The sequence below is a fragment of the Chiloscyllium plagiosum genome, unplaced genomic scaffold (assembly GCF_037043375.1).
Source record: "Chiloscyllium plagiosum isolate Xiang-an unplaced genomic scaffold, Cpla_swu_hap1 HiC_scaffold_27, whole genome shotgun sequence".
Taxonomy (NCBI): Eukaryota; Metazoa; Chordata; class Chondrichthyes; order Orectolobiformes; family Hemiscylliidae; genus Chiloscyllium; species Chiloscyllium plagiosum.
In genome coordinates, this window is record NW_028270165.1 from 55,535,616 (window position 1) to 55,561,392 (window position 25,777).

The 25,777-nt window shown below is 45.6% G+C and overlaps 1 protein-coding gene across 1 annotated transcript in view; it reads right to left on the bottom strand.

Moving 5' to 3' along the window:
* Positions 1 to 2,434: 2,434 nt before the first annotated feature.
* Positions 2,435 to 25,777, bottom strand: part of LOC148144182 (uncharacterized) — a gene marked incomplete at its 5' end in the record, with an annotated part of 303,554 nt that continues 280,211 nt past the window's right edge. The window contains 1 exon segment of the mRNA XM_087975306.1: positions 2,435 to 3,728. Within this exon segment, the coding sequence (XP_087831432.1) occupies positions 3,101 to 3,728 (628 nt within the window).

The following is a 25,777-nucleotide window of genomic DNA, read 5'->3' on the forward strand; positions in this document are numbered from 1 at the left end:
GGCGGGGCCGGGGGAGCCTCACCGTCACCAAGCAACAGCCACCTCGCGCTACAACTGCTCATTCACAAAAACAAACTCTCCTGTCTCGCTCTGCTGCTGCAGGGGGGACACTGCCACGTTTCCAGGAGCCCTGTCTACATTGGGAAAGCTCACGGCTCAATTTAAACAGATATTCCGACATCTAACGGAACGGCTTCATATCTAAAGGGGGCAATCTGCATTTTAAAGGGACGTGGACATTTTAACGGGTATTTCTGCAAATAAAAAGGTTTAAATGGACGAGATTACATTTCAAAGGGATGAGCCACATTCAAAGGGATATCTTCATATGTAAAGTGACGCAGTTATATCTAAATGAATCTACATTTCGAAGAGACGTTGCCCTATTTATAAGTAGAGACAATAGGTGTGAATTCTGTCTGTGTCCCAATGTTGAGTCAGACTGACATTTTTCTTAGAAAAGCTCTGCATTTAAATTACATTCTTGAGAAGGTAATTTATAGATTCGGGTGTAGGTTAGGGAGGATTGGCCGTGCTAAGTTACCCATAGTGACCAGGGATGTACAGGTTAGGGTGGCTTGGCCATGGGAAATACGGAGTAAGGGGTTGGGTATGGTTGGGGTACTGTTCAGAGGGCCAGAGAGGAAAAGATGGGCTGAATGGTCTGCTTCCACATTGTCGGAATTCGATGACCCTCCCCACAAAGGAGCATTTTATCTGCATCTATCCTGTCAAGCCCCTTTCAGAATTCTACTGGTTTCAATAAAGATATGCAGCACAGAAACAGACCCTTCGGTCCAATTCGTCCATGCCGACCAGGATTCCAAACTAAACCAGTCCCACTTGCCTGCATTTGGCCCATAATCCCTCTCAACCTTTCTATTCATGTACCCATCCAAATGCTGTTTCAATGTTGTAACTGTACCTGCATCTACCACATCCTCAGCAAGTTCATTCCACATACAAAGCCACCCTCTTTCAAAATGTTGCTCCTCAGGTTCCTTTAAAATCTTTCTACTCCAAGCAATATGCCCCCAAGTTTTGAGCTCCCCGACGCTAAGCAAGACCCCTTTGCTATTCACCTTACCTCCATTCCTCATGATTTTATCAATCTCCTGCACTCGAATGAATAAAGTCCCAGTCTCTCCTTATAACTCAAACCCTCCAGTCCTGGCAACATTCTGGTAAATCTTTACCAAACCCTCTCTAATAGTATTCTTCCTATTACAGGGCCACCAGAACTGTACACAGTACTCTGAAAGTGGCCTCACCAACACCCTATACAACCTCAACATGATGTCCCAACCCCTATACTCAATGGTGTGAACAATGAATGCTATGCTGCTAAATGCCTTCTTAATCGCCCTGTCTACCTGTGATGCAACTTCCAAAGAACTATGTACCTGAACACCCCCCGCCACCCATGTCTGTCTGTTCTATAACATGACCCAGGGCCTTACCATTATCTGGACAAGTGCTGCCCTTCCTTGTTTTAGCAAAATGCAACCCCTTGCTTGTATTAATACCTCTCACACACATGCTCCCCCTCAGACACACACAAACATTTCCCCCGCCAATGCTCTCACAGTCTTATACTCCATCACACTCACACTTTACCAAGCATGTACACACTCTCACGCACAAACTCACATGCACGCACCCACAATTCTTTGGAGTGAATTTGTATTGGCAGAATTATATTTGCAGATACATTCAATTTTGCTCAAAAAGCATACAATTTCCAGGCAGTCAATCCATGTAATATTTTATGAATTCCTCCTTTGGAAATAGAACCAGTCTGATTCAAGATTGAAATACTGACAGACTCAAATCTCACACCTTTAATGCATTGTCTGAGCTGAGATGTTATCTTTTTTATAAAACCTTAAGTCATCTCAAAAATGTGACTTAAGAGATGTTCTGGCAGTTACACATTAATGAACCAAAACCTACACCCATTCGAAGAGATTTAAGACTTGACAGCAATCTAGGCTTGTTCAATATATTCCATCAGTTGCATGATACTGACCTTTTGATATACCTTCTGTGTCTTACAATGCTGCTCCACAGCTACCCGATGAAGGAGCAGCACTCAGAAAGCTAGTGCTTCCAAATAAACCTGTTGGACAATAACCTGGTATTGTGTGATTTTTTAAACTTTATCAACCCAGTCTAATACCGACACCTCCACATCATTTCTAGTGAACACAGCCCACACCTCCTGGTGCTGCCAGTAAACTTTACAATGCTGATGAAACAACACAGTACCTGAAAGATTTACAATTTCTAATGACACTAGCTACTCATTCACTGCTCCATCTGATACACGACATTGGAAACTCAGTGCAGGAGGCTGAAAGAGAGAAGCAGCTTTAAACAAAAAACCTCTTGGAGCTCAAAGCTTTCATTGAGAGTCTGAGCCTGGCGGTAAGTTCAGGTAACCTTTATTGTGACCCGACTTTTTTTTTACAGCTTCAGACTCCCCCCCTGCAAAAAGGCATAGACAAAGTAGTTGCTTTTTAAACAGCTCAAGATCAAAGCCCACACAAACCCCACTGTCTTTACTATTGGGCAGCACCAGGTTGTAATTAGATCCTTGGCACAGCCGTAACCCGGAGGAAGTATTGCCTCACTCAGCAATTTCAACCCATTCCCTCTCTCCTACTAAGTTTCTCCCCGCTCATTTGCCAGTGGGGGAAGGGCAGTGTAGAGTCAACCAGACTGCTGTGGGTCTGGGGTCACATGTAGGCCAGTCCGGGTAAAGGATGCAGCTGGAATGACTGAGTGAATCCTTTCCCACAATGGCGGTTCCATTCTCTAACATGGGAGAGAGTGAATCAGATGGGGGCTTTCTCCCCTGTACCACCCCCCTCCCTGAAACGGTCTCATCGTTAGATTCCGAACTCCACATTTCTGACCGAATACCAATTCTGCCTTCTGTCGTGGCGGGATTCGAACCCGGGAGTCCCCAGAACCGGGTTGATAGTCCAATCGATAATGGCACTCGGCCGTCACTCCTTCAATCCCCCTACGATGGCACGTGAACTCGCGGGTGCTTCCGCAGGTTGCAGGAGTAGGTGAAGCCCTTCCCGCACTGAGATCAGGTGAACGGCCTCTCCCTTGTGTGGACATGCTGGTGGGTCAGCAGTTTGCAAGAATTGCTGAAGGCCTTCCTGCACTCGGGGCAGCTGAAGGGACTCTGCCCCGTGTGGACCCGCTGGTGCTTGTGCAGGTGGGAGGAATACCTGAAGCCCTGCCCGCACTGAGATCATGTGAACGGCCTCTCCCCTGTGTGGATCCGCTGGTGCCTCAGCAGGGTGTAGGATGTGCTGAAGGTCTTCCCGCACTCGGGGCAGCTAAAGGGTCTTTCGCCCGTGTGGATCCGCTGGTGCCTCAGCAGGTTGGAGGAGTAGGTGAAGCCCTTCCTGCACTGAGAGCAGGTGAACGGCCTTTCCCCTGTGTGGACCCGCTGGTGGGTCAGCAGGGAGGAGGAATTGCTGAAGGCCTTCCCACACTCATGGCAGCTGAAGGGCCTCTCCCCGGTGTGGACACGCTGGTGCCTCAGCAGGGTGGAAGAAGTGCTGAAGGCCTTCCCGCACTCGCGGCAGCTGAAGGGTCTCTCGCCCGTGTGGACCCGCTGGTGGGTCAGCAGGGTGGAAGAATTGCTGAAGGCTTTCCCGCACTCGCGGCAGCTGAAGGGTCTCTCGCCCGTGTGGACCCGCTGGTGCCTCAGCAGGTGGGAGGAATGTCTGAAGGCCTTCCTGCAGTCGGTGCAGGGGAATGGCCTCTCCCCGGTGTGACAGTGCGATGAGACTCCAGGACAGACGGGAAACGGAAGCCTTTCCCACAGTCGCCACACTTCCACAGTTTCTCCACGGGGTGGGATTCCTCGGGTTTCTCCATGGCCACAGCTTCAGCTGCACACAAACGCGTGTAGAGCCCCTCCCTGCCGTGAAATCCCCTTCCCAGGCCGTATAACTGTTTCAGGCTCCACACACAGTGCGCTGCAACAGTGGGGTCTCTCGTCCAGTCCCACTGATGCTGAAAACATCCTCAAACAGGAACCAAAAAGCGTCGATCCCTCTCACAGAAATCACAGTCAAACATAGTTGCTGTCCCGATGGATTGAATGACTGTCAGACATTGACATCAAAGTGGGTGGCACGGTGGCACAGTGGTTAGCACTGCTGCCTCACAGCGCCAGAGACCCGGGTTCAATTCCTGCCTCGGGTGACTGACTGTGTGGAGTTTGCACATTCTCCCTGTGTCTGCGTGGGTTTCCTCCGGGTGCTCCGGTTTCCTCCCACAGTCCAAAAATGTGCAGGTCAGGTGAATTGGCCATACTAAATTGCCCGTAGTGTTAGGTGTAGGGGAATGGGTCTGCGTGGGTTGCGCTTCGGTGGGTCGGTGTGGACTTGTTGGGCCGAAGGGCCTGTTTCCACACTGTAAGTAATCTAATCTGTAAGTAATCTAATCTGAGGACTGCAGACGCTGGAGAGTCAGTCAAAAAATGTGGCGCTGTAAAAGCACAGGAGAGTCAGGCAGCATCCGAGGAGCAGGAGAGTCAATGTTTCGGGCATAAGCCCTTCATCTGTTGATTTTGAAACTTCAGTCTTCAGATCTTCAAATACTCTGCAAAAAAAGAGATTACAAAAGTCATCAGTCTCCGTGCAGGGTAGAAATTGAGAACAAGTAATTCTACTTTCTGTGGAATATTCTTTTGTTGTTCCACAAAATTGAAAGCACCATCCCACTCTTCCCACCCCCCTTTGTTCTCACTCCATTCTAACTACGAGAACTCCCTTGCTGGAGGGTCCCTTGGAGACACTTCAACTGGACTTCATTGAGTTGGAGAAATGAGTTGAGTTGCTATAAATATGTTTTGCTTATTGCTGATGTCTTTTCAAAGTGGATTGAAGCCTACCCTTCTCCTAACGCTACTGCTGAGACTGTGGTGAAGATTTTGTTTAAGGAAATAATTCCCTGCTTCAGTATACCTGCGTGCATTAGCTCGGACAATGGACCAACTTTGTAGGTAATATTAACGGAGAACTCTGTTCCCAGCTTTGTATTTGTCGGCAACTGCATGGTGCTTATCATCCTCAGGCGGCCGGCATTGTTGAATGTTTTAACCAAACTCAAGACTAAGCTTGCCAAATTAATGGCAGAGTCTGGCCTCTCCTGGTTATGCTAATCCCTGTGGCCTTATTCCAGATGCGATCCATATCTGCGATCAAGACACAACTGTCTCCAGCTGAGAGTCTCTCTGGTCACCCTCTCCGTACCCCTTGGAACGATTCTGCTCCCTTCTCAGTCCACTTCCACCACATGACCGAAGCAATGATTGGTTGTGTTCTTGCTCTAACTAGTGTTACGCATGCCTTTCACTCCCAGGAGCTTGCGGCCTACAATGATGTTCCCTCCCTTTCAGCCTCGACACGGGTAGAGCCTGGTTCGTTGGTGCTCGTCAAGAACTGGACTGGCAAAGATCTCCAACCTCATTGGGATGGCCCCTTCCAGGTTTTACTTCCCACCCCTACGGCGGTCACAGTCGCTGGGTGCTCAGCTTGGGTCCAACTGCACCATTGTAAATTGATTGGCCACACTAATCAAAAGGTTTGGGGGAAGAGGAGGAAAGAATCCTGGAATCCCAACAAGAGGAGTGGACCCTGTCCAGTTGGGTTTTTGAATCTTGCTGTTTTTCTCATGTTGATCTTATTGCAGATACTTGAACTAAGAGGAGGGACATGTGGGGGATCGCCTATCTCCTCACCTTTCTGATCACGTACAACATCCTGATGGGGAAAGCCACTAACTATGGATGCGACCAGGAATGATCAGAGATTATCCACCACCCATGCTGAGGAGATGTCGTCCAGTGGACCGGACCAGACGCCTTTGACGTGTGGAACGTGATGACGATTGATTATTGCAATGGACTCTTACATCAGAAAGACCAGATGGTCCATCTGGACAGTAGAAATCAGTGAGAGTTACCATGTCGTTACCATGTTTTTTTTATTTTAACTGCAGACGCAAGCCTAGTGAGGATAAAAATGATCAACCCTGTTATTATGGTAAATATTTTAAGGACGCCCAGGAACATCATCCCTTTTTGCAGGACGGGCTTCCTTGAGAAAAAGGGGAAGCCTGATAGGGGAAACTCCTCAATCCACAAAGAACTTGTGTATACAGGCCCACAGAACGCTCTTCACTCCAGAGGCAGTAGTATGTTACTCCTCTCTATCGGGAGATGACTTACGTGCCCTGTCCCCAGTCCCCGATTCCATTCTATTCGTCAGAATTCCTACTGCCGACCCTGTGAAGAGAAATATCACTTTCCAATAGCTCCGGTCTGTGTATACAAACAGCCGGTGTAACACTGGCTGGCGTACAGTAGGCCTTATGCTGCACATGGACCTGGAATGGAACCCTTTCATTGCACATTTATAGGCTTTTTCTCTTTTCAGAATCTGATACTGTCACCAAGACCATGTACAATAGAGCTAAGGGAGAGCCCAATGGGAACAGCATTCTGAGGACCATCGTCTCCCATACAGTGTGAGTGCTCGAGTCACTTGGCCCATTTTTTACAGCGCTCAAGCAACTCCTCTTGCAAAACATCGACCCTTTACTCCTGTAGACCTGACCAGACCCCCTGCTGTAACATTTCAGTAACCGATTTTGACAAACTCTCCCAAATATAAACCAAACCAGACTATTATTTCTTCAGCTGAAGTAAAGCTACCAATTTCCTTGTCCTGGATGGCAAAGATGTCCCTCATAAGGTCACTATCGGAGCCCTTGTTCCCACAACAGTACCTTGTCCTGGCCAGTGGACAAGTCGATGGAACCTCCATCTGGGGAGGATGCAGCGGTCGGTCTCAGCCAACCTTGCTCCAACTGGAAGGATCCCAAGGGACTGGGTGACAATACAGGACACCCGATAGGCTGGGGAATCCAGAGTACGCTGAGGTTGGAAGGATCGGCAGGGGTGACAAGTCAACAGAACCGCAATTCCCTCTTTTACAGCCTGACCATTCGAGGAAATAAGAGTAAAGAGGCTCTGAAACAGAGTAAACTGGGATGATCAGACCTGTGTCTTTACTCTGTGCAGAATCAGTATGCCTTAGACTACATACCTGCCCAGGAGGGTGAGGTCTGCACCATTGTCCAAGATAAATGCACTATGGCCATTCCCAATCTCACTGGCAATTTTAATTAAGATACAAGAAGAGATCCAGGTATTCCGTGACAGAATGACTGAAGGTGTGTTGCTGGAAAAGCGCAGCAGGTCAGGCAGCATCCAGGGAACTAGAGAATCGATGATTCGGGCATAAGCCCTTCCTGAAGAAGGGCTTATGCCCGAAACGTCGATTCTCCTGTTCCCTGGATGCTGCCTGACCTGCTGCACTTTTCCAGCAACACATTTTCAGCTCTGATTTCCAGCATCTGCAGACCTCACTTTCTCCTCCAGAATGACTGAAGGGACCAGTTGGGGAAATTGCAAATCGGGCTCATGATACAATTGGCTTATCAATTTAGCTATGTCTGTTTGTCGGTATTGGTATTGTTAGGTATTTAATTGCTAGGCTTATGAGCTCCCTTAGTGATATAGATTTGCCCCAGAAGATGCTCCTTTTGCGATCCGATGGCTCACCCACACATGTCAATGGCGATGATAAATATGACCAGATGAGCTGCGAAGATGGTGGTGCCGCTCTGCAGGATGTTGATGGCTGGACCACCTTGAAGGGCATTTGTTTGGACTAGCCTTCTCTTTCAGTGATCGCGGTGCAATCAAAGAGAGGAATGAGGGTGTGGGCATCTGGGTGATAAAGTCTATAGCCTTAAAACTTGTCTTTAAACATTCAGACTAAAATGTAATGCTCAATTATTGAATACATTTACTGCACTAGAAAATAAACAGGCAGGAAGGCTCAGAAAGAGGAGAGAACTTAAAGATAGGGACACCTGGGCTCACCAAGTGATAACAGGATGCTGTGAGGCAATTAAGAACGTTTGCCTCAGCATCGGTGAATCTGTGTGAACAGGACACCAAGTGATAACATTCACAGCCGTTCCCTTGTGAAATTAATGATAGTACCAAGTCTTGTTTCAGGGTCAGATTCAAAGACTATCCATAGCTTTGTAATTCATGGTTGGATCTTGTCCATTATGATGGATTCTTACTACCCCTTGCAAGCGGGGCATTCAGAAAATAAATCTTTGCTGTCTTGAGAGTTCAAAAGGACACGAGAGAGAGAGACCATTTTATTGCTGAGGCTGTTGAATCCCGTAGAAAATTAACTCTTAGTGCTTATCTACTATGGATTGAATTGAATTGCATTTTGGGACTTTATGATGAGAGGTTTTTATTCCAGGCTTCAAAGAGTATGATCTCCAGGACAAACCAAGAGAGAGGCTTTACAGGTCTGCGTTCTCAAAGGATTCCCTGGGCCACCTCAAATCTCCACTTTAACATGAGAGGTAGGACAAAATGGCTTCTACTTGGCTAACTCAGGCAGATACTCACGACTCAGAACAAACAAGAAACCACAGCCTGATATAAATCCAGTGAAAAAAACTGCAAATGCAGAAGTAACAAATGTGAACCTAACCATCAATCGCAGAAGCAACGGTTTAATCCTAACCACCAGACAGGACAAATACGATTCCAAGAACAGGTTGTCTACAAGAAATTATGATAGATTAGATTATATTCCCGACAGTTTGGAAACAGGCCCTTCGGCCCAACCAGTCCACATTAACCCTTCAAAGAGTAACCCACCCAGAATCATTTTCCCTCTGACTAATGCACCTAACACTATGGGCAATTTAGCATGGCCAATCCACCTGACCTGCACATCTTTGGACTCTGGGAGGAAACCGGAGCACCCGGTGGAAAGCCACGCAGACACGGGGAAAATGTGCAAACTCCACACAGACGGGCACCCAAAGCTGGAATCGAACCTGAGACCCTGGTGTTGTGAGGCAGCAGTGCTAACCACTGAACCACCATGCCACCCTAGGCTAAGTCAAAAATGCATGAGGACCTTGCGGGATCTGATTGGTTGTTACGATGTGATCATGCTCAATGTCTGACTCTAAACAATGTTCATAAGTTCTATCCACACTCTGTAAAGAATGAGCTGCCAGAGGAAGTGGTGACTGCTGGTACAATTATAACCTTTAAAAGGTATCTGGAAAAGTCGGCGGATTCTTTTGGCACTCTGGGAGTACTCATCAGTGGCCCAGCGGTTAGCACTGCTGCCTCACAGCACCAGGGGTCCCAGGTTCGATTCCAGCCTCGGGGGGCTGTCTGTGTGGAGTTTGCACATTCTCCCAGTGTCTGCGTGGGTTTCCTCCCACAATCCAAAGATGTGCAGGTTTGGTGAATTGGCCATGCTAAACTGCCCATAATGTTAGGTGCATTAGTCAGAGGGAGATGGGTCTGGGTGGGCTACTCTTCAGAGGATCGGTGTGGACTGGTTGGGCGAAAGGGCCTGTTTCCACATTGTTGGGAATCTAATCTAATCTAATCCTTCTGGGCTGATCAGAGTCTACCGACCGGGCCATATCAAAGAATAAACTATTGCTTGTGTGATTGACAAAGTCACTTCCAGGTGTGTTTGTTGACCAATCCCAGAAATCCGATCCAGACAGCAGTCCAGATCAGAACAACCAGATAGGAAATGGTTAATGTCCCCAGGATGTGGGGAGCAAAATAAGACACCAAGGCGTTAACACCAACACCAGGGAGAAACTGAACATACAGACGGGACAAACATTTGTGGCAAGCCAGAAGCACAGATGTACAGCACAAACAGTCCCTTCAGTCCATGCTGACCAGATATCCTAAATCAATCTAGTCCCATTTGCCAGCACTTGGCCCATGTGGGTGGCACGGTGGCACAGTGGTGAGCACTGCTGCCTCACAGCGCCAGAGACCCGGGTTCAATTCCCGCCTCAGGCGACTGACTGTGTGGAGTTTGCACGTTCTCCCCGTGTCTGCGTGGGCTTCCTCCGGGTGCTCCGGTTTCCTCCCACAGTCCAAAGATGTGCAGTCCAGGGTCAGGTGAATTGGCCATACTAAATTGCCCGTAGTGTTAGGTAAAGGGTAAACATAGGGGTATGGGTGGGTTTCGCTTCGGCGGGTCGGTGTGGACTTGTTGGGCTGAAGGGCCTGTTTCCACACTGTAATCTAATCTAATCTAATCTAAAAAAAAATCTAAATGCTTCCCAATATATACCCATCCAGATACCTTTTAAAGGTTATAGATTAGATTTTTTAGATTAGATTAGATTAGATTACAGTGTGGAAACAGGCCCTTCGGCCCAACAAGTCCACACCGATTTGTCGAAGCGAAACCCACCCATACCCCTACATTTACCCCTTACCTAACACTACGGGCAATTTAGTATGGCCAATTCACCTGACCCTGCACATCTTTGGACAGTGGGAGGAAACCGGAGCACCCGGGGGAAACCCACGCAGACACGGGGAGAACGTGCAAACTCCACACAGTCAGTCGCCTGAGGCGGGAATTGAACCCGGGTCTCTGGCGCTGTGAGGCAGCAGTGCTAACCACTGTGCCACCCATGGTTATAATTGTACCAGCAGTCACCACTTCCTCTGGCAGCTCATTCTTTACACACACCACCCTCTGTATATAGGAGTTTCCCCTTAGGTTTCTTTTAAATCTCACCCTAAATCTATGAGCAATCCCAGATCAAAGATCTTGTCTATTCACCCTCACCATGCCCCACATTATTTATACAAAGTTGTAGGGTCACCCCTGTGGGATATAGGTAAAGCAGTGTTACTTCTGCAACCATAATTGCTTCTGCAAGGTAAATGAACTAACGCCAGGGTATAATTGTTTCAGCCAAGAGTGGAGTTAACAAGCATGAAAGCTATGTGAAAGAAATATATAATTGCTTTTGTATTAGCTAAAATGTGCATACATGAAATGTGCCTGCAAACAATGGTAGATGTTACAGACAAACAGATAAGGTGCTGTGAGGGGATGGGGTGTAGGTTAAGCTAGATATGCTCGTACAAACAGTTATAAGCATCTGTTTCCTGCTTCTGCAAAAACAAAAAAAAAACACAATCAAGGAGGTCAGAAGGCTCAGTGTCGGCGAAAAATGGGAGGAAATGTTGCTTTCGCAAACACGGAAGCAGCTGGCAGTGAAAGAGGATATACGCTAACACTTTGTTCACGCTCAAGGCCGGATAAGGCAAGAAATAGACAAGAGTAATAGACGCCACCGGGAAAGAATGGAGGGACAAACCGATCTTTTGAGGATCAGCTTGGAACATCAGGGCGGGGGTGGAGGAATGTGAATGCGGGAAAGAAGCTGAATGTGCTGGAGCTCCAGTGGAGGAAGAACAGAGGATGCAAAACCGGCTTGAAGCTGCAATGAGGAATATTGCATGTGCTGTACTTGTACCTGTGGCTGTTAAGGGTGGGAATCGGGTGCATTTTAAAAATAAAAACAGAAAAGATATCCAGCCCTCCCCCTTCCCAATCTCTATCCTTCAGTTCCTCCTCACCCGGCTAACTAAGACACATACCTGAGTTTGCAGAGTCTGCTCCCTCCCTGCATTCACTCCAGTTGCTACAAGTGACCAATTTCCCCTCCTCCCATCTCTGTCTCCCTCCCAGGATGAAGAGTTGCCCAGAGGGCGGGACATTCACTTTGAAACTGACAGAGCGACTTCCGCCTTGTGACGTCCCAAATGAACTAGGGGCGGGCCAAGGAAAAGTGACGGTTGAGGGGGCGGGGCATGGTCAACAGCGGGACGCCGCACTGCGCATGCAGCAGACGAGGACGAGAAAACACTTTCCAAAAAAACCCCTCCCTTCAGAGAATCCCCACAGTGTGGAAGCAGGCCACTCGGCCTCACCAACCCTCCCAAAGGTCACCCACCCACACCCATTCCCCTACATTTAACCCTGAGTAATGCACCTTACCTGCACATTATGCCTAATTTCGCATAGCCAATTCACCCCTACCTGCACATCCCTGGGCACTGTGGGTAAGTTAGCATGGCCAATTCATCCTCACCTGCACATCATTGGGCACTATGGGTATTTCAGCATGGCCAATCCACTTTAGATTAGAGTGGTACTGGAAAAGCACAGCAGTTCAGGCAGCATCCGAGGAGCAGGAAAATTGACGTTTCGGGCAAAAGCCCTTCATCAGGAATAGAGGCTGCAGGGTGGAGAGATAAATGAGAGGAGGGTGGGGGTGGGGAGAAAGTAGCATTGAGTACAATAGGTGAATGGGGGTGGGGGGATAGGTCAGACAGGAGGGTGGAGTGACCTGTTCGGATCCGAACTCTGCTGGTTTAAAGGTGGCCCGGAGTCCGTGGAGGATTATTTGGTAACGGAGGCAGGTAATGAGGAAGCAAATGTGGCTGTGGTAGCGAGTCTGTTTCAGGACATGGTTGAAAAGCTTCAGGGCAGAGGAAATGACCTGGGAGTTGCAGTGGGAGAGGGATTCCTTGAGATTCTTGGAGAGAGAGGAGGAAAACTTCTTCAATGCAGGCATCCTTGCAAGAGGATTCACTGTAGGGTTAAAATCAACTAAGTAAAGACAAGGATTGCAGATACTAGAAACCAGATTCTAGAATCACACAACTCCAGGTTGTAGTCCAACAGGCTTCTTTGGAAGCAGTAACGTTTGGAGTGCTGCCTCTTCATCAGGTGGTTGTGGAGGATAAGATCCTAAGATGCAATTTAGAGCAAAACATTCCAGTGTCCTGCCACTGAAATGGTATATTGAACAAACCTGGATTGTAAAGTCTTCCACCGTTTCAAATAGGTTGTAGGTCTCATTACAATGTAAATCCCAGAGCTTCTTGTTGTCACCTTCTCGAGATAACAAGGCTTTATTGCAAAAGCTCACATCTCAGCCCAGACAATGCATTAAAGGTGCGAGGTCAGAGTCTGCCTGTATCCAAATCTTGAGTCAGACTGGGTCCGTTTCCAAAATCGAATTTACAAACTATTACATGTATGGACTGCCTGCAGATTTTTCCTTAAAAAAAATGCACATAGAATGTATCTGCAAATATACATCCACCCCCCCACACACACACATGCACAAGTTTGTTGGGTGAATTCGTACTTGCAGAATTATGTCTTACTTTGCTCAAAAACTGCATGAATCCATGTAAGATTCTGTTAATCAGTTTAACCATTGTGGCACAGAGTCTCACACAGGGGAGCTCACACCTTCAATACATTATCTGGGCTGACGCGACACCAATTGGTAAAGTTCACTTGAGGAGTTAACTATTTTAAAAGTTTTTCTGATTGACATTTGAAAGAACTGAAACTATCATGGTCATTCGAACAGATGAGAGACTTAAACAATCCAGGTCTTTTTCAATATATAGTTTCAGTTACATCACACTATAAACTGTTGCTATAAATTCTGTGTCTTACAATTTTATATTCCACAATCCCCTGTTGAAGGAGCTGCACTCCGAAAGCTACTGATTCCAATTAAACTTGTTGGACAGAATTTCTCAAGTAGGGCACCATACGAATCCTGGGAGACTGCTATTTCTTGTTTACTTCGTAATGAACAAACATTAAGCACGATCCCCTATTTATTTCTCATTTTGTCTCATTTTTCTTGTTTTATTCCCTGCAATGATGTGGGAGAATTGTTAGATTTGGGTCAGCCATTTGGTCACATATTAAAGCCTGGAAACCATTTTGAATCTCAGCTTAGTGCCTGCTTGCTAAAGCTCATGTTTCCCAGGCTCAGCGGAGACGGTTGGCCTTGCAGCTGTACTGCTTCCTGATAAACAAATTCTTTCCTGACATGGGGCTTTATTTCCATCCCCCACAGTTGGCGAGTCAGGCAGGAGATACCCGGGTCCTGCCAGGTCACCGGCCGATATCCTTTGAGAGATGAAATATCTGGTTGCTGCTTTTGTTGTGTCCAAAATAAAGAGGAAAGCTGGCCAGGGACAAAAGTGCTGTTAGAAATATTGATACAATTCTCCCTACTCAGCCACAAGATACTAGTGAGAGAATTCAACAGGGTCCTAGCATCTGGACATAATACTGCTGAGAACACTTGTGCTTTACAAAATTAGTAATAAATAATTTGCTGACCGCACGGTTATGAGTGGTGAAACCCTATTTGATAAGCCCTGGACCGACACTGAGGTCCATGGCATGCTTCAAGATGCCCTCAATCTGTTCGAGTGCCCAACATTAGTTTTAATTGGCGAGTAGAAATCTGAAGTATAATTGCTCACTTCAGGATGTCCAGACTTGAATGAATTTGGCATACAGGATACATTGGGCAACCATTAAAGACTCTGTTGTATTTCCCTGGGTTATGGACTCATGCAGAGACACAAACAACTTGTGTTGAAAACAGTGTTCGATTTGCAAATGGAACAGCTGAGAGGTATTTAGAGTTTGCATACTTGGTTAAGCAGCAATGTGTCACAGCCAGGATTTATGAGGCTCAACTCCCTAACTTGGGCTGTTCTGGAATGTGAGTGCCTCATTAGCCTTGGAAGGAAGGAAGGAATAAACAAAAGCTGACAAACTGAGATATGAAGCAAGTTAGAAAATGTTACAGAGAGACACACACAGGCAGAAGTTTGCAGGAAAGTTAACACTTCATAATCTGGTTTCAATGCACATTAGCCTGGGTATGGTACTGATAGGAGAAAGTGAGGTCTGCAGATGCTGGAGATCAAAGTTGAAACTTTATTGCTGGAACAGCACAGCAGGTCAGGCAGCATCCAGGGAACAGGAGATTCGACGTTTCGGGCACAGGCCCTTCTTCAGGAACTGATTCAGGTACTGATAGCGCAGGGGCCTCAAATAGGGGATTCCCTCAATACTCAAACCAAAACATGGGTGCCCCTGCTGGACTGGTTTGTGTTCATTCTTTGCTGCTGCCTATTTCAGTTGATAATGTCCATTATTGTGGCACCCAGATTTTCGGAAAGCAGCTCGGAAAAGATCTGAAGCTTGTTTAATTTGTAAACAAACAAGATGCATACTCTAAGAGGGATGCCCTGTGTTTGTTAACCACTTCCTTGCCTGGTCAGCCTTTTTTACTGGTTTACAATTTGCGTATATAGAATCACCTCGCGTACATTGTCATGAATATTGTCTAATATGAGTAGATGTATTTAGTAGATGAATCAAAACCATCTCAATGATTGAAACAGCTGACACTGCATTGTTGGACAAATGGGAAATATTTGCATCAGTTAACGAAAACTCTTCAAAGTTTACAGTCACGGGTACGTCAAGCTGAAGAATTAGGACCGGGGCATATTGGAGCCTGCTTCCCCGGGCAGAGGATTCCACAGATACATTACTCTCTGGGAAAACCAGCAGCCCTCACTTCCTCCTCCTCATCTCTGTCCTAAACCTACTCCCCCAAAGCTTGGGGCCTAGTCTCAGCCACCAGCAGAAATGACTGGATAGGGTAGGGCTTCATCCTCTCAGTGCAAAGAATTCCCACTTTCCAGCAAAATCCCGGATGTACTCACATAGTTGCTTGCTGTCTCACAAATGAAAGGTTTCGTTGTAACTTCTTCCGGTCCCAGTAGGGCAAAACATCTTTGAAAGCTGCTCTGAAAGCCCTGTCTTCACAACCACACTTCTGCTTTCACCGAAGACAGTAAGAGTCATGCACCACAGAAACAGATCCTTCCACCCAACTAGTCTATGCCAACCATATATCCAAAATCAATCCATTCCATTTGTCAGCATGTGGCCCATATTCCTCAAAAACCTTCCTCTTCGTGTACCCATCCAGATGCTTCTTAATTGTTGTAATTGTACCAGCCTCCACCACTTCCTGTCAGCTCGTTCCATAAATGCAAAACCCTCTGAGAAAAAGTGGCCCCTTGGGTCCCTTTTAAATCTTTGCCCTCTGAGCTCAAACCTCTGCCTTCTAATTTTGCACTCCCCTACCCGGAGGAAAAGACTTTGGCTATTTACCCCATCCATTCCCCTTATAAACTTCTATAATGTCACCCCTGAGCCTCTGACACGAAGGGAAAACAGTCCCAGCCTATTCAGACTCTCGCTCAAACCCTCCTACTCTGACACCAGCCTTATAAACCTTTTCCAAACCCTTTCAAGTTTCACAACATCCTTCCATAGGATGGAGATCAGAATTACACACAATATTCCAAAAGTGGCCTAACCAATGTCCTGAACAGCCGCAATATGTCCTCCCAACTCCTTCACTCAATGCTTTGACCAATAGAGGAAAGTATTCCAAACATCATCTTCACTATCCTGTCTACCTGGGACTCCACTTACAAGGAACTATGAACATGCACTCCAAGGTCTCTTTCTTCTGCAACACTCCCCCTGTGTAAGTCCTGCCTGCATTGCTTGACCAAAATGCAACACATCACATTTCTCCAACTTCAACTCCATCTGCCCCTCCGTAGCTTATCAGCTCATCCAATCAATTCTGATTTATTGTGAACTCTCTTTCCTCTCTTATTCCTTAGAAGCTGAAGATCTCCATCCCACACACTCTCCCTCCATTTCCAATTTGCTGAACCTAATCCCTGCTATACCTCATCCTGAAGGTCTGGTTCATGCTGATTAGCAGGGCCATACTCAGGGGAGATCTAATTGAAACATACAGAATACTGAACAGCCTGGACAGAGTGGATGTTGGGAAGATGTTCCCCTTGATAGGAGGAACTAAGACCAGAGGGCACAGCTTTAGAGTAAAGGGAAAACTTTTTAGAATGGAGCTAAGGAGAAACTTCTTCAGCCAGAGAGTGGCGAATCTATGGAATTCATTGGCACAGAAGACTGCAGAGGCCAGGTCACTGAGGATATTTAGACTGAGATAGGTAGGGTCTTGAGTATTGAGGGGATCGAAGGTGACAGGGAGAAAGCAGCAGAATGGCACTCAGAAACTGATCAGCCACGATTGAATGGTATGAGCAGACCTGATGGGCTGAATAGCCTACTTTCTACTCCTTTGCCTTATCGTCTCTTGCTGTCCAGGACACAGAATTGGGAGCAGGAGTCGGCTATTTGGTCTTTTAAGCCTGCACCAGCATTGAACAGACCACAAATGGATATGGACCTCCCTACATCGAGATGCAGAGACTGGAACTTTTTTCACTGGAGCATCAGAGGTTAAGAGGTGTCCTTAGAGAGGGTTAAAAAATCATGAGGGGTATAGGTGAGGTGAATGGCAGGTGTCATTTCAAGATTAGGGAGCAAACTTTTAAAGTGAGAGTAGAACAAGTCTAAAGACATGAGGAGCACTTTTTTTTAAAAGAAAGAGTGTGGTTGTTTGTGGAATGAATGTCTAGAGGAAGTGGTGGATGCAAGTACAGTTACAATGTTTAAAATACATTTTGATAAGTACGTGAATAGGAAAGGTTCGGAGGGATATGGGCCAAACACAGGCAGATGGGATTAGTTTGTGAATATAGTCAGCATGGATTAGTTGACCTGAAGGGTGTGTTTCTATGCTGTATGACTGTCACTGTTCTGTACTAGCCTTAAAACTATTTTCTTGCCTTCCCCAATAACCATCCACTTTTCTGTTGTTCAAAAATGATATGAACTCAGCCTTGAATATATTCAATGACCCCCGAACTGCAGGAAGACATCCCCACTTCTAAACTCAATTCCTCTTGCTCATATACCACTTGCCTTGCTGAATGCTTGCTGCACCTGTCTGACAACTGGCATTGACTGGTGTAGGAGGACGCTGAGGCTCCTTTGTCCATCCACATATCATTCCTGATGAAGGGCTCTTACCCGAAACGTCAACTTTCCTACTCCTCGGATGCTGTCTGACCTGCTGTGCTTTTCCAGCGCCACACATTTTGACTCTGATCTCTAGCATTGCAGTCCTCACTTTCTCCACTTCCCAATATATCACCATTTAAACAATACATCTCATTTCTGCTTTGTTTTTTCCACAGCAAAGACTATAACTTCACCCTGTGGTACTGCACTTGCCAGGTGTTTGAGGCACAGACACCTGGCAAGTGCAGTACCACAGAGTCTGTCCTCTTTCTGGATTCACTCCCTTTCTTCTCAGTTGCTGCAATTCAACAATTGGATCCCAGCATGAAAATAAAAGAAATAGAAAAGGCAGTGAGAGAAGAGAGTGCTGTTGGACAGAGGAAGGAAATTACAGTCTTGGATGAATCTCAGTCTTCATTCAGAGAGAGAGGAGCAGCAACAGCTTCAGAAGCTCATGGGTCCAGATTAGAGTGGTGCTGGAAAAGCACAACAGGTCAGGCAGCATCCGAGGAGCAGGGAAACGGCAAAAGAAATTCATGCACCATTTTTAGACAGATAGAAGCATGTGCAGTTTTTTGCAGACACCGGCGAACATGCGCAGTGCTTGCTGACACCGAGGAGCACGTGCAGTAGGCTCTGTAGATATGCTGGTGTAACTGCCAGATTCAACTGGCCAAATGTCAATAGGAGGAAAAAAGGGTAGAGCCACAATTTTGTTTCACCTTCCCACCTCTGGCTTTACATAACCGCGCATGTTCCTCGCTTTTCTCCTTACCCTCACCCCTCATGATTTTTCAAATCTCAATAAGGTCATCCCTCAACCTCCTCCGTTCCAGTGAAAAAGTCCCAGCCTCTCCCGATAACTCAAACCCTCCAGTCCTGGCAACGTCCAAGTAAATCTTTACCGAACCCCCTCTAATAATATTCTTCCTATTACAGGGTGACCAGAACTGTACTCAGTACTCTAAACAAAATGGCCTCACCAACATCCTGTACAACCTCAACACAGAACAAAGAAAATTTACAACCCAGGAACAGACCCTTCAGCCCTTCAAGCCGAAGCCGATCCAAATCCCCTGTCTCAACCTATCGCGCAATTCCCGAATCTGTATCCCTCTGCTCTCCCCCTACTCATGCATCTGTACAGATGTACCTTTTCTTTTTATAGATATTTTTATTGAAAATTTAACATTTTTACAAGTTTACAAATTTAAAAAAGACAAGTACAAACATTAATATACAATTAAATTTTAAATAAATAGCCAAAACCTGTCCAACAAAAAGAGATACAGAGAAGAAAAAGAAAAAGACAAAACTCATCTAGCTACTAATCTAACCTATAACTAAGGTAAAAACAATAACTGCAGATGCTGGAAACCAGATCTAACCTATAACTAACCAGAGTGTATGATCAAATATCTTACATTATTCAAAAGAAAACAGGATAACATAGTAATTAAGTAGTGAAGTACACACTTGTAATGAGTTAACATCAAGTTGTAATAAAACCCGTATTCATGTGGGATTCCTCTCCCAAGGGGCCCCGGACCAGCCAGAACTGTTACCTCAACTAGATGAAAGCCCTTGAAAGAATGGCCGAAATATCTGTATCGATGTAATTCAAAAAGGGCTGCCATATTTTATAGAATAATTCAGTTTTTTGGTGCACCATATTTGTAAGGAAGTCAAGGGGAACACATTCCATGATTAATCTGTGCCAATTCTGAAGTCCTAGAGGGCCCTCAGCCATCCAGTTTACTAAGATATTTTTCCTTGCATAGAAGGAGAGAATGGAAAATAATTTCCTCCCGTGCACATCCAGAGAAGGTAAGCTCGAGAAGCCCAGAAGAGGAGATACTGGATCTATTGTAATTTCCGTTCCCAAGATGTCTGTCAGGGCGTTTACTACTTCGGTCCAGTATTTGTGGATCTTATGGCATGTCCATAAGCGGTGTGTAAGAGTGCCCACCTCTGTTTTACATTTGGGACACATTGGAGATACTCCTGCCCTAAATGTTGCCAATCTTTCCGGTGCCATATGGGCCCTATGAAGTATTTTTAACGGAATGGCCTGAGTTCTGTTACAAATGGAGATTTTTTTGGCATTTTCCCAGATGTCATTCCACATTTCTGTATAAATTTCCAGCCGCAAATCCTGATCCCATGTTCTAAGCAGACGGTCCATATCTTCCGACACTTCATCACGTAATAAATGATAAAGAGTGCTGACCGAGGGTACGCCCATTGGCCACAACACTCTTCGTTCTCGATCTGATTTATAGAGACTATTTAATAGCGTAGTCGTCTTCTGTATGTAATCTCGTATTTCGAAGTATCAAAAGAGGTCTCCATTAGGTAATCCAAATTTCTGATGCAGCTGTTCAAAAGACATCAGGACCCCCTTCTCAAACAGATCCCCTAAACAGGAGATACCCCTGGATCTCCAGGATTTGAATGTGGTATCTGTAAGCCCCGGTTGAAAACCCCATGCCCCCACTATAGTAGTATAGGGGGACGTTTTATGTGAATTACCCTCGTTTTGCCGCATTATATTCCAAGCTTTAATTGTGTTTAGTACTATAGGGTTTCTACAGTGGTCTGTAATGATTTTCATCTAATCTAAAAATAAGAGGTTAATAAGAGAGCACTGTACTTGAGAAACCTTGATGTCCATCCAGATTGGGTCATGTCTGACCCGCAATCAATCGGCTATGCAGCGTAACAAGAAACTTAACTGATACTTCCTAAAGTCTGGAAAATCCAGCCCTCCCCCCTTGCCTGTGGAAGCTGTAGCTTCCTTAACTTAATGAGGGGCCGTCTAGGATTCCAGATGAACGAACCCAGCCAACCATACAATTTGCACAGTGCCAGCCTCAGCAGCATCACCGGAAGCATTCTCATAGGGTATAAGAGATGGGGCAAGACATTCATTTTAATTAGGGCTATTCTACCTAGCCAGGAAATTGGAAGGTCTCCCCAGCGTGAAGGTCCTGCCTTACCCTTTCCAATAGATGCACAAAATTGGCCTTGTATAGCTGGCCAAATACTGGGGTGATAAAAATGCCTAAGTATAGGAAACCCTCCAGAGACCACCGAAAGGGGAAGTGGGATCGGTCCAATAAGTGGGACATACTAGTGAGGCGTGGCCTCCGATTTTGAAAAATTAATTTTGTAGCCTGAAAATGCACTAAATGTATTAATAATTTGGATTAAGGGACGCACGGACATCAGAGGATTACTAAGAAAAAGGAGATCATCATCTGCATATAGGGTAATTTTATGTTTACTTGTACCAACCCTCAGGGCCGTTATATTAGAGTCAGCCCGTATCTCTTCCACCAGTGGCTCAATTATTAGCGTGAATAGCAATGGTGAGAGAGGACATCCTTGACAGCAGCCCCTACCCACACGGAAGCTACCTGAGCCTAATCCATTGGTGATCACAACTGCTTTGGAATCATTATACAGTGTTGAGACCCATTTGGCAAATACGTTTCCAACACCAAACCTTTCTAATGTATAGAACAGGTATGACCATTCAACCCTGTTAAATGCCTTCTCTGCGTCCAAAGAGACTACTATTCCTGGTATGTTTTCCTGATGACAGACTTGATTCACATTCAAGACCCTTCTAATATCATTAAATGATCTATGGCCCTGAATAAACCAAGTCTGCTCCTCTTTTATGATATATGGCAGTACCCTCTCCAGCCTCAATGCTAATGTTTTAGAGAGAATGTTAAAATCTACAGTTAGCAAGGATATCGGTCTGTATCATGCACAATCTTCTGGATCTTTTCCTTTTTTGAGAATAAGGGAGATATTCACCTCATTCAGTGAAGGCAGGAGGCAGCCCTGACTATTTCTGTAGTTTTACATGTTCATAAGTGGGCCAGCTAATACTCCTGTGAACTCTTTGTAAAATCCAACCTGAAAGCCCTCTGGGCCAGGTGCCTTACCGCTCTGAAATTGCCTAATTGCATCAAGTATTTCATGGGTTGTTAGGGAAGCATTCAGGACCGATACCTGTTTCGGGGTTAAGTCCGGAAATGCCAGGCTTTTAAAAAAGGACTGCATCCTCCTGGCTCTACCTTCACAATCCTGCGATCAGAATAAAACTTTCTGAAGATTGAGTTGATCCTTTTAGGATCGTGAGTCAGAGTACCAGCATTTTCCCTGATAGCTGTGATAGCTTGAGAGGCCCTTTTTTTTACTTGCAAGAAATGCTAAGCATCTACCAGGTTTATCACTAAATTCATATAATCTTTGTTTTGCAAATAATATTTCCTTCTTTGCCGTTAGGGAGAAGGCGGTATTCAGAGCTGTCCTAAGGGCCGTAATCCTTTGTAATTTGGCAATAGAAGGTCTGTCAGCGGATGCTGTTTCAGCTGCTATTCAGCGAGCCTCAAGTAGACGCTGTTGGTTTCCCTTTAATATTTTCTGGGTCACCAAGTATGAAATGATCAGACCTCGTGCATAAGCTTCAATAGTCTCCCACATCATTGACGGGTTATTAGCCGTACCTGAATTAATTTCCAAGAAAGCTTTAAATTCTTGAGAAAAATATTTTGCAAATTTACTATCCTTCGTTAAGAAGGAACCCATACACCAATGTCAGGGGGATGCCTCATTGTTCCTAGCCTTGATTTCCATATACACAACAGCGTGATCAGAAATTATCATATCACCTATTTTACAGGATGATATGGAATTTTAAAAACTCGAGGGGGCAAAAAACATGTCAATTCTCGTGTGACATTTATGTGGATTAGAGTAAAAAGAGAAATCTCTGCCTTGCGGGTGGAGGCACCTCCACACATCTACTAATCCTAATTCTTGATTCAAATCCGCCAATTGTCTATATCTGGGGGATACACCCGCAGTACTCTTGGGTATGCTGCCTATTTCCGGCTCCATAATGCAATTAGAGTCTCCCCCTATAATTGTATGACGAGCACCAGTGCCATCAATTTGGAGAAGGCTTCCTTTATAAATTTGAAAGGACGCGCCGGGGGACAATACTGCTTTAAAATCCCATATTCCTCTCCATTTATAAGGGCTTTAATTAGTATATAATCGCCCAGATTCATCTTTTATCTGACTTAGGATTTTGAAAGGGAGATTCTTTTAAATAAGAAGAACTACTCCCCTACTTTTTGAGCTGAAGGAAGGAAAGAAGGCCTGATCAAATCCACCCTGTTGTAATTTCAAGTGTTCTTCATCCAATAAATGGGTCTCCTGTAGGAGAGCTATATCAACCCTTTCTTTTTTGACATTTGATAATATTTTCTTCCTTTTGATTGGAGAATTACTCCCCTTGACATTCCAGGTGCACCATTTAATTGAATGACTCACCATAATCGTCCAGACAAGTCTGAGACCCCCCGGGAGGAGAAACACCATCCAAAACACCACGAGCATAGACCATAGAAAATTCACAAAGAGATTCTTTATTACACTCACACTAACATAATAAAAAACTATTTCTAAATAAAAAAACAAAAACATATTTAAATGGAGATTTTCCCTCTCATTTCCTTTCCGAAAACCCACCATATCCTCTCCCAACCAGTGCCCCACCCTCGACCCAGGAACCCCATAATAAAGTGAAGAAAATTCAAGTGTATGCCCAAGCTAAAGTTAACAATGAGTACCCTCCCTACCCGCCCACACCAACACTTAGATATATTTGGTGATGTTAATACCACGTATAAACATATAAAACTATAAAATTACAGTCTCAGCAGATAGTAATTAATTATGATAATACAAAATAACAGGGGGTAAACAACCCAGCTTTAAAAGAAACAGAAAAAATAAGACAAAGCAGAGACCCCTCCTCACCTAAATCTACTAGGCCACCCAGCCTATATATATAGAAATACAAAAAAAAGGGGAAAATCGCAGAGTGGAGAACAAATAAGCCCCCTCTCCCTACTCCCCGGAAATAATATTAAGCAATAAAGTAATAAGAGAAAAACAAAGGGTGAACCAGAGAAGGGGGAGGGCAGAACAACATCATTCACCACACGAGTTAACTCTTACGATTTATCCAAGAGGCCAAACATTCCGTGGCCTTCTCCGGCGATCCGAAGTCATACACTGACCTTCGTGGCTAAAACGTAGTGTTGCTGGGTAGCGCAGGGAGTACTGAATGTTTAAATCCCTTAAACGCCCTCCTCTTTTGGACCAGAGATATGGAAAAGTCCTCAATCAGCATAATCTTGGATCCTTTGTAAATCATGGCTTGGGGATCTTTCCCAAGATTTCTGGAAGCTTCCAGGAGCATCTGCTTCTCCTAAAAGCACTGCAGCCGGAACAGGACTGGGTGGGGGCGCTGGTCCAAGCTGGGCCTATGTATTGCAACCCGGTGGGCCCATTCTACCCAGACCTGGCCTGATCCAGCCTCCAGATTCAATAACTGTGGAAGCCACTGCTCCAGAAACGTTGTAAACTGGCCTTCCTCTTCCCATTCGGGAAGGCCCAGCAAACAAATATTTTCGACGACCTTGATTTTTGAGGTCGTTAATGTGATCTTCCAAGGCCCGGACTCGCTGGTCGAGAGTCCAGACCCGACCCTCGGCTGATTCTGCGGCAGCCTCGGAGGTCGCAGCCTTTAGCTCCGCCCCTCCGACTCGATGTTCGATTCTTTCAATATCTCGGTCGTGCTTCTGCAGCGCGACCGAGAGCAACTCCCACCTGCTCCTGGACTCTTCTATGAAGGTGGCGATCTTCTCTTCAAGCTTAGAAATCACTGCAACAAGGCTCGCTACCATAGTTAAGTACCCTGGGGCAGCTGTGGACGCCTCTGCTGCAGCTGGGGATGGGTTCCTTTGTGCTGCGAGCTGCGGGCATTCTTTCCTTTAGTCATTTTAACGGGGCACTAAACCGCTCAAGTTTGGTGCAAAATAACTAGCTGTATTTAAATAAAACCTATTTAAATGATTTGGAAGGTGTGGTGGAGGCAGGCAGCCTACTTTGCCGGAGTCTTGGGCAGAGCACTACAGACTCAGACTTGCTGGGTCGCCGCCATCTTGGATTTCCTCCACCCAGATGGACCTTAAATGAATCTACCGTCCCTGCCCCTACTTCTGCTGGCAATGCATTCCAGACATCTATCACCCTCTGAGTAAAGTACTTTCTGTGTGCATCTCCAACATGATATCCCAACTCCTGTACTCAGCATGTGAACAATGAAGGCAAGTGTGCAAAACACCTTCTTCACCCCCATCTACCAGTGATGTAACTTTCAAGAACAATGAACCCGAACACCCCCAGGTCTCTGTTCTACAACACGACCCAGGCCCTAATATTACCTGTACAAGTCCTTTATTTTAGTAAAATGCAAACCCTCACTTATATCCATACCTCTCTCATCACAATCACACTTTATCAAGCATGCACACATGCAAAGACACACTCACTGATGCACAGTCTTATACACAAACTCACATACAAACACACTTTCCTGATGAAAGGCTTTTCCCCGAAACGTTGATTTTCCTGCTCCTCGGATGCTGCCTGACTTGCTACAACACCACATTCTTGATCCTAAACTTATTACCCTTTAGTTCTGGGCTCCCCCATCCAAAGGAAAATACCATGTCTATTTACCCTATCCATGTCCCTCATGATGATATAAAAGTGTATATGGTCACTCCTCAGACTCTGGCACACTACGGAAAACAGTCCCAGCCTATCCTTATGTCTCTCCTCACCCGGCTAACCATGACACATACCTGAGGTCGTAAAGTCTGCTCCCTCCCTGGACTCACTCCAGTTGCCACAAGTGAGCCTGCTCCACAATCATTAAGATCACGGCTGACCTGTCCATCGTCTCATCTCCTCCTCCCTGCAGTCACAAGGAACCCCTTAATTTCCCTACCAGGCAAAAACCCACCTAACTGTGTCTTGAATATACTAAATGAAGCTGCCTCTATTGCTTCCTTGGCCAGAGTATTCCCTAGATTTTGATGGAAGCC